This window comes from Convolutriloba macropyga, chromosome 1, assembly GCF_964194025.1.
Source record: "Convolutriloba macropyga chromosome 1, txConMacr16.3, whole genome shotgun sequence".
NCBI classification, from domain to species: domain Eukaryota; kingdom Metazoa; phylum Xenacoelomorpha; order Acoela; family Convolutidae; genus Convolutriloba; species Convolutriloba macropyga.
Window position 1 is genome coordinate 45,898,774 of NC_134468.1, and position 12,312 is coordinate 45,911,085.

A 12,312-nucleotide genomic window follows, 5' to 3' on the forward strand; every position below is an offset into this window, starting at 1 on the left:
GTCTTTAGTTGCTAGTTAAGCAGATGTACTTCTGACAGTGTTGCCTTAAGAGCGTGAAAAGGAATCAGTTTTTCAAGTGTTTATTTGTGGTCTATGAAATGTTGGCTTCAAAGCTTGAAAATAGAAATGAAAGACATCTTAGTTAATTGAGCTCAAAATTTGGCACACTAAATAAAGCTGAAAAGAACCAGAAGTTTTCAAAGTCATGATTTTTTTATTACACCCATGTTGAGTTAAAACAAATAATGTGAGGAAAAAAAGTCATAAAAATTGACCTGCAATCAAGTTTTGAAATCTGTTCAAGATCTGTGATAGCTCAGCAGCCATATTATTGGGCGTCTCTGGGTTTTTTATTCCGTCCTGTTGTTTTAACTTCAAATCAGCTTTTTATACAATTTTTCGACGTCATTACTTGCGTGACGTCATTTTCGCATTTATTGAAACGAGTTGGCTGGACATTCGCGTAAGAGTTTTCTCTTGATTTATTTCGTGAATGGATATTTTCTTTAATTGCTCTTTACGCCCTGGACTTTTTGCTTTTTGCGTGATCAAAAATTCTCTCTCAATCACAATTTCAAGCAGCTGAACTCAATTGGTGGCAATTTAATGCTAAAAGTCAAATGAAAAGTGCGCCGAAACGTGTCATTTTGCACTTTAAATCTTAAGTGGCATATGTTAAACTGTGATATGATTATTTGAAGCCCACTATTGAACTTCTTAGTTCCATTTAGCCCCCCCCCCCCCCTCCCGACTGAAGCAGGCTGCAATTGATTAGAGCTCCACTATTCGTTTGAGGGCAATTCTTCCGACGTTTAGTCGGTTATGTTTAATTCACGGCTATTTGAAGACAACTTTACGGAACATAAGTCAAACAATTGTATGTAAAAACTTTTAGAAAAGTTGGTTTTGTTAAATTTTGGAGCTCAAGGGTCTGTGCAGCTATCGCACCTTTTTACCTTAATCCGCCGTCTAATTCTTTTGGAAATTGTTCATTTCTTTTTAGTGGTACAGATATTAATACAAAGTGTACTGATAGTTTTAAAGCAATCGTTACCTCTCTGGAAGATGCGTTCGTAAAATAATTGATAGCGATTTTCAAGACCTATATAACTAATTCCATATATGTTTTTTTAACTTTGAGCATTGAATTGATAAATTTTAGGTGGTTCTAATGGAAATAGCTACTATTATTTTAATAGCAGTGAAGAGAAAGCCAGACTATTATCTGTCTCATTTTTCACAGCAAGTAAGTTGAATGGTTTTGATGAGGTCTTTTAATTTGCTCTCGAATGAAAATGGAAGCAATTTTTGTAAAATTGGTGATCTTTATATGCAAATTTTTTGCTTGACCGTTCTGAGTTTTTGACTTTCACCTACTTGAATTTTTTTATGCGTGATCCAAATTTTCATCTTATTCACAAGTATCAGCAGCTGAAGTGGCGACAGTTTACTACTAAAAGTCAAAGTGCGCCGAAATTTTGTAATTTTTTTCACTTTAATTTTTTTGAGTGGTTATAGTGGTATATAATAACCTCTAATGACGTTACCTTAGTGAAGTTAGTTACTCCCCTCCCGCGATTGGAGCAGGTTGTAAGAGATTCAAGATCCAATTAAATTTTTTGTTTGAGAGCAATTCGTCAGACGTTAGTCGGTTTTGTTTTAATTTTTAATCTGAGCTTTTTAATTGCTCTCGTAGAGAAGCAATTATTGTGAAGGTCTTTTTTATGCAAATTTTTCGCTTGACCGTTTTGACTTTTCGAGTGACTTCTACGCCCTTGACTTTTTGCGCTTAGCGTGATCTAAAATTTTCTCTCAATCACAATTTCAAGCAGCTGAACTCAATTGGCGGAAATTTAATGCTAAAAGTCAAATGAAAAATGCGCCGAAACTGGTGTCATTTTGCACTTTAAAGTGGCATATGTTAACCTGTAATGTGATTATTTGAAGCCCACTATTGAACTTCTTAGTTCCATTTAGCCCCCCCTCACGACTGAAGCAGGCTGAAACTGATTAGAGCTCCCACTAGTTCGAATGCAATTCCTCTGACGTTTAGTCGGTTATGTTTTCCTTTCGAAGTTAATTTTTAAATTCCATTAATGGGGAATTGAATAAACACCAATTGCTCAAATAAAATGAATTTATAAGCGTCAATTTCTTTCAGTTTTTTTTTCAGTTTCAGTTTTGTTATTAAACCGTATGTTTGATGAGAAAATTGGCAAATCAGGAAACTTTGAATTTTTTTTGTTGAGTTGTTTTTGAAGCAACGTGTCAAAAATTGTCTCTAAATTCCTTTCTCAAAGGCTTAATTTTGACGGAGACGACTCTTTGAGTATTTTCCGGAGTTCTTGAATGTTTTACGAAGAGTTTTTAGCTCTATTTAGTTTTTTGTGTCTTTGGGTAAATTTTGACGAGGTTGGTACCAATTTTATTTTTTTTCAAAAAGTTGAATTAAGGGCAATTTTAGCCTGTTTTTGAGGGTTTACTAGTGATTTCGTTATTTGTACTTTTTAGAAATCTTTTCCTATTGACATCATATATCTAGAATTGATTTTACGGGATACTTTTATAAGCGGAGACAGTCAAGCACAGTATGCGCAAGTAAAGAAAACAGCCCTTCACTGTCAGCTGAGAATGATTTTTTGATAGCCGGAACGTGTTGATAATTTTTGGAAGTTACCGGATTTGGAGTTTTATTCTTTGTTATAATTGAATATCAAAAATAAACAAGTTGTTAGTAGTTGTATGGGGTTTACATTATTTTAAATTTGAGTCAATTTTAATCCGACCCTCTTTAGTGGAGGGAGGAACTATATACTCAACTGATTTTTTTGTTCAGCCAATTTTTGCCGATCGATACATTTATCGTACAGGACTGTAAGGGGTATCATTAGAAAACTTATCAAGCGTAATTTCAAAATAAAAGGTTTTTCTAAATTTGTTTTTTTTCCGAGGAGTAACGGAGGTTTAAATATTTGTGTACGTTAGCCTAACTTCCGTTGTTTTGTTCACAACTTCGTAATTTTTTCGTAAATTTTGATCAATTTTTGATAAAATTGATACAAAGTTAACAATAGTCCTATTGGCTTTACGTTTAATAATCAAAGAGAGTTGATGAACTGTTTGAACTCACTTTTTGGCAACATTTTCCGCTCAATTTTTTTCAGCATTTCTTTTAATATAAAATTGGCATCAAATATTCATATTTGTCCCAATTTGTCCAGTTCAACCGTTGGTGCAGATATGAAAACTGCTGACACAGTGTTGCTTTACTCATATAGAATAATTTTGCCTCCTGTTCCTAATGAACAGTTCTGGAAATGACATTTTTGCGGTCGTTCGGTAATTTAGACCGAAATCTATTTAAAAAATGCTTGCTTTTTAACAGCCGAGCAGCGATAGCAAGGCAAGTTTCTGTCTCATAGTTGAGTTTTGAAAAAGGATTCGGATTGTATTTTGGGTCTGTCTTTGGGATGAAAAAATTGCAAAAATATTTCAAAAAGACAGACCCAAAATACAATCCGAATCCTTTTTCAAAACTCAACTATGAGACAGAAACTTGCCTTGCTATGGCTGCTCGGCTGTTAAAAAAGCAATTTTTCTAAAAAAATTTTTAATAGGTTTTTGGCAAACGAAAATCTTAAAAATAAATTAGGCATTTCTTTTTAATAAATTTCGGTCTAAATTACCGAACGACCGCAAAAATATCATTTCCAGAACTGTTCATTAGGAACAGGAGGCAAAATTAGCCTATATGAGTAAAGCAAAACTGCGTCAGCAGTTTTCATTACATTCCAATAAGGTCTAATGAAACAGTAAAGTTTTGTATGAGTAAAAGCTCGTGGTTTTTATGGCTCCGACATTTTTGTTCATAAATTTTTAATAATTTCAAGCATTTGATGTTCTTATTGTAGTCTTATGACTGAGACTAGATAATCAAATTTCTAATTTGTTATCTGGTGAGCTATCAAAGAAACTATCTAATACTTTCAGCTGAAACATAATGCGTTTTTGGTTTAAAAAAAATTAACTCGATAAGTATCAAAATTCATCAATTTATTTTTGATAAAGTGACTCTTAAGTCAAATTAAATATCTCGGTAGCATTTGTCACTTTTTTGTTATATTGGAGAAGAATAGGGATCAATATCGGTTTTGGTCTAGATGTTGAATTTTATTGTTCAAAACCTATTTGGTGTTTTAGTGTTTTTTTTAAACTTGCCTGTTGTATTTTAGTTACAGACCAGAAAGAATTATTTTTGGGAAGTTACCGGATTTGGAGTTTTATTCCTTTTTTTAATTGAATATCAAAAATAAACAATTGGTTAGTAGTTGTCTGGGGTTTAAATTATATTAAATTTGAGTCAATTTTGTTCCGACCCACTTTAGTGGAGTGAGGAACTATAAACTCAACTGATTTTTTTTGTTCAGCCAATTTTTGCCGATCGATATGTTCATCGTACAGGAGTTTTGAAAAAGGATTCGGATTGTCTTTTGGGTCTGTCTTTGGGATGAAAAAATTGCAAAAATATTTCAAAAAGACAGACCCAAAATACAATCCGAATCCTTTTTCAAAACTCAACTATGAGACAGAAACTTGCCTTGCTATGGCTGCTCGGCTGTTAAAAAAGCAATTTTTCTAAAAAAATTTTTAATAGGTTTTTGGCAAACGAAAATCTTAAAAATAAATTAGGCATTTCTTTTTAATAAATTTCGGTCTAAATTACCGAACGACCGCAAAAAAATCATTTCCAGAACTGTTCATTAGGAACAGGAGGCAAAATTAGCCTATATGAGTAAAGCAAAACTGCGTCAGCAGTTTTCATTACATTCCAATAAGGTCTAATGAAACAGTAAAGTTTTGTATGAGTAAAAGCTCGTGGTTTTTATGGCTCCGACATTTTTGTTCATAAATTTTTAATAATTTCAAGCATTTGATGTTCTTATTGTAGTCTTATGACTGAGACTAGATAATCAAATTTCTAATTTGTTATCTGGTGAGCTATGAAAGAAACTATCTAATACTTTCAGCTGAAACATAATGCGTTTTTGGTTTAAAAAAAATTAACTCGATAAGTATCAAAATTCATCAATTTATTTTTGATAAAGTGACTCTTAAGTCAAATTAAATATCTCGGTAGCCTTTGTCACTTTTTTGTTATATTGGAGAAGAATAGGGATCAATATCGGTTTTGGTCTAGATGTTGAATTTTATTGTTCAAAACCTATTTGGTGTTTTAGTGTTTTTTTTAAACTTGCCTGTTGTATTTTAGTTACAGACCAGAAAGAATTATTTTTGGGAAGTTACCGGATTTGGAGTTTTATTCCTTTTTTTAATTGAATATCAAAAATAAACAATTGGTTAGTAGTTGTCTGGGGTTTAAATTATATTAAATTTGAGTCAATTTTGTTCCGACCCACTTTAGTGGAGTGAGGAACTATAAACTCAACTGATTTTTTTTTGTTCAGCCAATTTTTGCCGATCGATATGTTCATCGTACAGGAGTTTTGAAAAAGGATTCGGATTGTCTTTTGGGTCTGTCTTTGGGATGAAAAAATTGCAAAAATATTTCAAAAAGACAGACCCAAAATACAATCCGAATCCTTTTTCAAAACTCAACTATGAGACAGAAACTTGCCTTGCTATGGCTGCTCGGCTGTTAAAAAAGCAATTTTTCTAAAAAAATTTTTAATAGGTTTTTGGCAAACGAAAATCTTAAAAATAAATTAGGCATTTCTTTTTAATAAATTTCGGTCTAAATTACCGAACGACCGCAAAAATATCATTTCCAGAACTGTTCATTAGGAACAGGAGGCAAAATTAGCCTATATGAGTAAAGCAAAACTGCGTCAGCAGTTTTCATTACATTCCAATAAGGTCTAATGAAACAGTAAAGTTTTGTATGAGTAAAAGCTCGTGGTTTTTATGGCTCCGACATTTTTGTTCATAAATTTTTAATAATTTCAAGCATTTGATGTTCTTATTGTAGTCTTATGACTGAGACTAGATAATCAAATTTCTAATTTGTTATCTGGTGAGCTATCAAAGAAACTATCTAATACTTTCAGCTGAAACATAATGCGTTTTTGGTTTAAAAAAAATTAACTCGATAAGTATCAAAATTCATCAATTTATTTTTGATAAAGTGACTCTTAAGTCAAATTAAATATTTCGGTAGCATTTGTAACTTTTTTTGTTATATTGGAGAAGAATAGGGATCAATATCGGTTTTGGTCTAGATGTGGAATTTTATTGTTCAAATCCTATTTGGTGTTTTAGTGTTTTTTTTTAAACTTGCCTGTTGTATTTTAGTTACAGACCAGAAAGAATTATTTTTGGGAAGTTACCGGATTTGGAGTTTTATTCCTTTTTTTAATTGAATATCAAAAATAAACAATTGGTTAGTAGTTGTCTGGGGTTTAAATTATATTAAATTTGAGTCAATTTTGTTCTGACCCACTTTAGTGGAGTGAGGAACTATAAACTCAACTGATTTTTTTTGTTCAGCCAATTTTTGCCGATCGATATGTTCATCGTACAGGAGTTTTGAAAAAGGATTCGGATTGTATTTTGGGTCTGTCTTTGGGATGAAAAAATTGCAAAAATATTTCAAAAAGACAGACCCAAAATACAATCCGAATCCTTTTTCAAAACTCAACTATGAGACAGAAACTTGCCTTGCTATGGCTTCTCGGCTGTTAAAAAAGCAATTTTTCTGAAAAAATTTTTAATAGGTTTTTGGCAAACGAAAATCTTAAAAATAAATTAGGCATTTCTTTTTAATAAATTTCGGTCTAAATTACCGAACGACCTAACGTTAGCCTAACTTCCGTTGTTTTTTTCACATTTTTCGTAATTTTGCGTGAATTTTGATCCATTTTTGAAAAAAATGATAAAAAGTTAACAATAGTCTTATTGGCTTTACGTTTAATAATCAAAGAGAGTTGATGAACTGTTTGAACTCACTTTTTGGCAACATTTTCCGCTTAATTGTTTTTAGCATTTCCTTTTTAAAATAAAATTGGAATCAAATATGCATATTTGTCCCAATTTGTCCAGTTCAACCGGTGGTGCGGACATGAAAACTGCTGACGCAATGTTGCTTTACTCATATAGAATAATTTTGCCTCCTGTTCCTGATGAACAGTTCTGGAAATGACATTTTTGCGGTCGTTCGGTAATTTAGACCGATATCTATTTAAAAAATGCCTAATTGATTTTTAAGATTTTCGTTTGCCAAAATCCTATTACAAATTTTAGAAAAATTGCTTTTTTAACAGCCGAGCAGCGATAGCAAGGCAAGTTTCTGTCTCATAGCTGAGTTTTTTTGAAATTTTTTTGCAATTTTTTTCATCCCAATCATAACCTTTTTTCTCATTCACAGGTGCTAATTATTGTAGGTCCCATTACATTCCAATAAAGTCTAATGAAACAATAATGTGTTGTATGAGTAAAGCTCGTGGTTTTAATGGCTCCGACATTTTTTTAAATAAATTTTTAATAATTTCAAGCATTTGATGTTCTTATTGTAGTCTTATGACAGAATAAATAATCAAATTTCTAATTTGATATCTGGTGAGCTATCAAAGAAATTATCTAATACTTTCAGCTGAAAACTGATGCGTTTTCGGTTAAAAAAAATTAACTCGATAAGTATCAAATTTCATCAATTTTTTTTTTGATAAAGTGACTTTTAAGTCAAATTAAATATATAGGTAGCATTTGGTACTTTTTGTTATATTGGAGAAGAATAGGGAGCAAGATCGGTTTTGATCTAGATGTGGAATTTTATTGTTCAAAGCCTATTTGGTGTTTTAGTGTTTTTTTTAAACTTGCGTGTTGTATTTTAGTTACAGACCAGAATGAATCGAACCTGAATTATTTCTAAAAATTTTTTCTCAGTGTCTTGTCCCATGGTCATATTATCGGCACAATATTGACATGTCGTTATGTTATCATTTTAATAGCGTTGGAATAAGGAGCAATTGATTGTATTCAATGTTTTTAGTGAATAGATTTTGATCCCGCAAAATTGAAATGACTTGATTTTTGCCCTTATTTGTTCTTTTTGTTGTCGTATTAGACTATGGAGGTTTAAACATTTGTGTACGTTGGCCTAACTTCCGTTGTTTTGTTCACTTTTTTCGTAATTTTTGCGAAGATTTTGATAAATTTTTGATAAAATATAAAAATGTTAACAATGGTCTTATAGGCTTTACGTTTAAAATTCAAAGAGAGTTTACGAAATGCTTGAACTCAATTTTTGGCTTTACTTTTTGTTGTGGTCGTATGACATTCTGGATAATAACAGGTCTCAATGGTTTTGATTGACGGTATATATGAAGCCATTGAATGATTTCAATTGATAGCTAAGTGCTTTCCCAGACTTTGAATTTATTTGTTTTGAAGAAGTGTAAACTTGTTTTCTGACTTTGCCCTTTTTGTTTTCTGTCTACTTGTCAATTATTCTCAACAAAGACAATTCCCGTATCTTTTCTGTTAAAATGCAAGTTTAATCCGATGCTATTTTGGATTTCAAGTTTCACAAAAATGGATAGACATTGAGTTTTGCTCATAAGTAATGCCTTTTGTATTTAGTTGATTTTGTTTGCCTTGTATCTTACTTTCCTTAATGGCAGTTATCTTCGGCTCTCTAATGAGTTATTTTGTTTTGAGTGGAGCTTAAAGCGATTTTTTAAGTGGTAAATCCAATTATTTTCGAACATTGTGATTTTTGAAAGTTTTCTAGCTCTTGCTCTTTTGGTGGACTATCAAGTCAAAAACGTGGTTGAGAGGGGTTGGAGCAATATGTGCGGACGCACGTTACCGAGCCTCCTTGTATCATTTAATTATTTCAGAATAGTGGAAAGGCGTTGTTTGATCAAATACTTGATTTCTCAATTGCTGATTTTTGCTCATGTTTGACAGTTTGATTAGCTTTTTCTGAGCTTTGATGGGTTTTTTGTAAAATGTTTTTCAATTCCATTGTCAGACGTTTTTCTCAAACTTTTTTCAATAAAATTTGAAATAAAAATCGCCTATTTTGGATGCCGCTTTTTTGTCAGTTATCTGGTTGGTCATTACGATGCAGAGGTATACCCCAAAATTTCCGTCTTAGTAAAATTGGCTCGAAAATTAGATACATACAATGAACAATGAACGAAATGAGACCTCCTTTGTATCTTACTTTTCGCAAAAGGGGTTCCGCCAATTCTGCGAAAGAAAAGAACATTCGGTGCGAAAAGTAGGTAACAAATCTTGTAGCACGTTTCCGCTCAATTTAGGTATCTATTATTCGCGCGCATTTTGAGCGTGCAATAAGCACTTTAATAAAGATTTAATTAAAGCTTTAAAGTGCTTTAAATACATGCAACCACAAAAACTGATTTTTTTCCGAAAAATCCCTCGCACATCAAAGGCCTTGTATATCAATGTGGGACTGGCCGAGTTTAATAACTAGTTCTAAATAGTACTAATAAGTAGTAATAAGTAGTAATAAAGTGGTAATAAAGTACTACTAATAGTATTAAGTTAGGCTTAATTAAATAAGTAGTAATTAAGTTAGGCTTAATTGCGGATTATATGCCAAATCGAGCTACATTGCGTGCGGAAAATCGATACATAAATGGAGCGGATGCGTGATACAACTCGCACGAAAAATAGGTTTTTAAGTTTGTACTTTTATTTCGCGGCTAAAGTTAGGACACTTTTGCAAACACGGGATATTCCCTTCCTTTTTGCCGGTTTCTGCTAAAGTAGCTATTTTCCGCAATATTGTTCCACTTTCAATGTATTAACATAGTAAAAACGAACACGAGATACACGCATCGGGCATATCTGCCCGTGGATTTGGGTATACCTCTGCATCGTAATGGTCTTCCTTTAATAGTGGATCTCAACCGTCTATTTGCAGCAAATGTAAAGCAATCTGTCTGCTATGATTTAGAACATTAGCTGTTTATTCCTTGCTTGTTGACAAAAAATAACGCAAATAATACAAATAATAATGCTCTTATCCATGTTACCCTACCTGCTTATTTTTGAGTTCTTGTCTGATTAAGAAAACCTCAACAATATCAAAATCCGATGAATTAATTGTTATGATTTTACCAGAAAAATGATATATTTTTAATACAGATTGCGATAGTGAATTTTGACCTACTATGGAATTTTGAATGTTTTGAGCACCAGTATAAATATATGAATCTTCAATTATTTCGAACAAAATTTCCATACCATCAATAACTGAATAATATTACTGATGAGATATCAAAGCGAATCGATGAAAAATGATTAACAGTATAATTTATTGCTACATATGTCCAGCAGACAATTGGAATTGTCAGTAGTTATCCAAATTAAAATACACCATTCAGCTTAATCTCGTTTTTATAGTCAGAAATATTTTCCTCAATGTTTCCTTTACATCCTCAATGTTTATAAGCTTTCAAAATAACTTTCACACTGTTTCAAAATATTTCAGAGAAAGCTAAAAACTAATCTAAAAGTATGACATAAAAACGCGATTTTAAATTTCAAGCAACAAGTGGTTACTATTTTGCTACGCATATTATGAATAAACAGACTCAAATAACGTAACACGTTAAAATTTTAGAAGTTCAATCGTCAAATTGAAAGTATTTTTGTATATGAGGGTGCTTCTTGAAATCTGCCATTTGCTCCCGCAGAACTGCAAATATCACCTCTAAATCTCCTTCTCTGCTAGAGGGTAAAATGGCTCCAGCTCTGTCGTAGAAACCAAGGCGTGAAAACTTCACAGGTTTTCCTCCTCCTATGTCAGATGCTCTGAACCAGTCCCATTCATTTGAGTTCCAATTAGTAAGGATGAGCGTGGTGGGATTCAGTATCACTAAAAAAGTTTACGCTAAAATTTTCCACTTAATCAGTTATCTTTTGAATACGTTTAATTTTCAAGTTGCTGGATAATTTTGCAGTGCTGTGCAAACTCTTTAATAACCAGTTTTTCAAGTAGAAGCGTAGACGTCACAGAACTGGTAATCAAGAACAATCAAGAGCAGTATGCAAGTCATGTTCGTGGTTCGCATGGAGGAAATTTGGCACCTACATAATCACGGGTCGAGGTGTCGCTGCCATTGAACGCAAATTCTATGTAAGATAAGCGGTGAATGCGGAAAATTTTTTAAGATGAGCAGTGAAATTACATCAATCAGGCGGTGAAAAATATATCGCTTGGTAGAGTGAAATTACTTAAATTCACCGCTCAACTTAGTGGTGAAATTGCTTAAATTTACCGCTTGAAATTCTTGTTTTTCATGCAACCGGAAAATAAGCCTGACATGAAAAAAGACAACGCATAAATTGGTTATTGTAACTGTTTTCAAATGTGTCCTTAAACTTTTGTACGCCAAACAGAGTCTGCTATAAACAAGAGCGTGAAAACAGCAATATAGCCTTCTTGACTTTAACAAGCCTCAAAAACTTCTAAAAATGTTTCTTTATTCTTAATTTCATGTAAAGCGTAATATCACTGTATTAGGAAAGTTGCAGCAAGTTTTTATTTATGCAAACAATTTTGATCCAGGCTGCTGGAAATTTAAAAAAATAAAAAGTTAAGATGTATGTTTTTTACTTCTTTCACGTGTATGATTAGGGATTAGTTTTTCCTATTGAATCCATACTCAGAGGAAGGTTTGAAATTTTTGTTAACTTCGCAGTTTAAGACATCTGAAATGAAAGTCAGATGACATCTTTCTAACTGCACAAAATTATAAAATTACTCCCGATAGAAATGTCTCATCCTCTCAAAGAACCGAAAACGAATTGTACGGTCCAAAGATTGGTTCTTGTGCATTTATGAGTGGATCAATTTTGTTCAAAACATTATCAAAGCATTACATTATCAAAACATTATCAAAACAAACAGAATAAATTTTTAACACCTTTATCGAGCGTCTCATTCTTGGGGCATGTGGCAAATATTATCTTTAAAAAGAAGCACGATTGAACATGGCGGTACACATACTTAGCTGCACTTGAGAATTGAGGAATTTTGAGTTTGGTTGTCATTGTTACCGCTCGTTGACACATTACCTAATTTGTCGGTTTAATTTTGTTACTGTCGCCAGCAACTGAAAACAGGCGATAACATTTTACATAGTGTAATGTTACTAAGATTTGAAGGACATCTGACAAAAAACATTTCAAATTCAAAGTTTTAAAGTAAAGTTTGAGAAACATAGTCGTCTCTGCGACAAATCATTTGTACCAAAAACTAAAAATTGGGGAACCTTTAAATTTTAAAATTTCGTTTTTTTAGTTGAAAAATTAACTGTT

The 12,312-nt window shown here is 32.4% G+C and overlaps 1 protein-coding gene across 1 annotated transcript in view; it reads right to left on the bottom strand.

Annotated features, from left to right (window-relative positions):
- Nucleotides 1–10,068: 10,068 nt before the first annotated feature.
- LOC142349495 (uncharacterized) overlaps nucleotides 10,069–12,312 on the bottom strand; it is a 43,743-nt gene continuing 41,499 nt past the window's right edge. Inside the window, exon 5 of the mRNA XM_075401092.1 lies at nucleotides 10,069–10,867. Coding sequence (XP_075257207.1) covers nucleotides 10,617–10,867 — 251 coding nt within the window. The 3' untranslated portion in view covers nucleotides 10,069–10,616. The remainder of the gene's footprint in view (nucleotides 10,868–12,312) is intronic.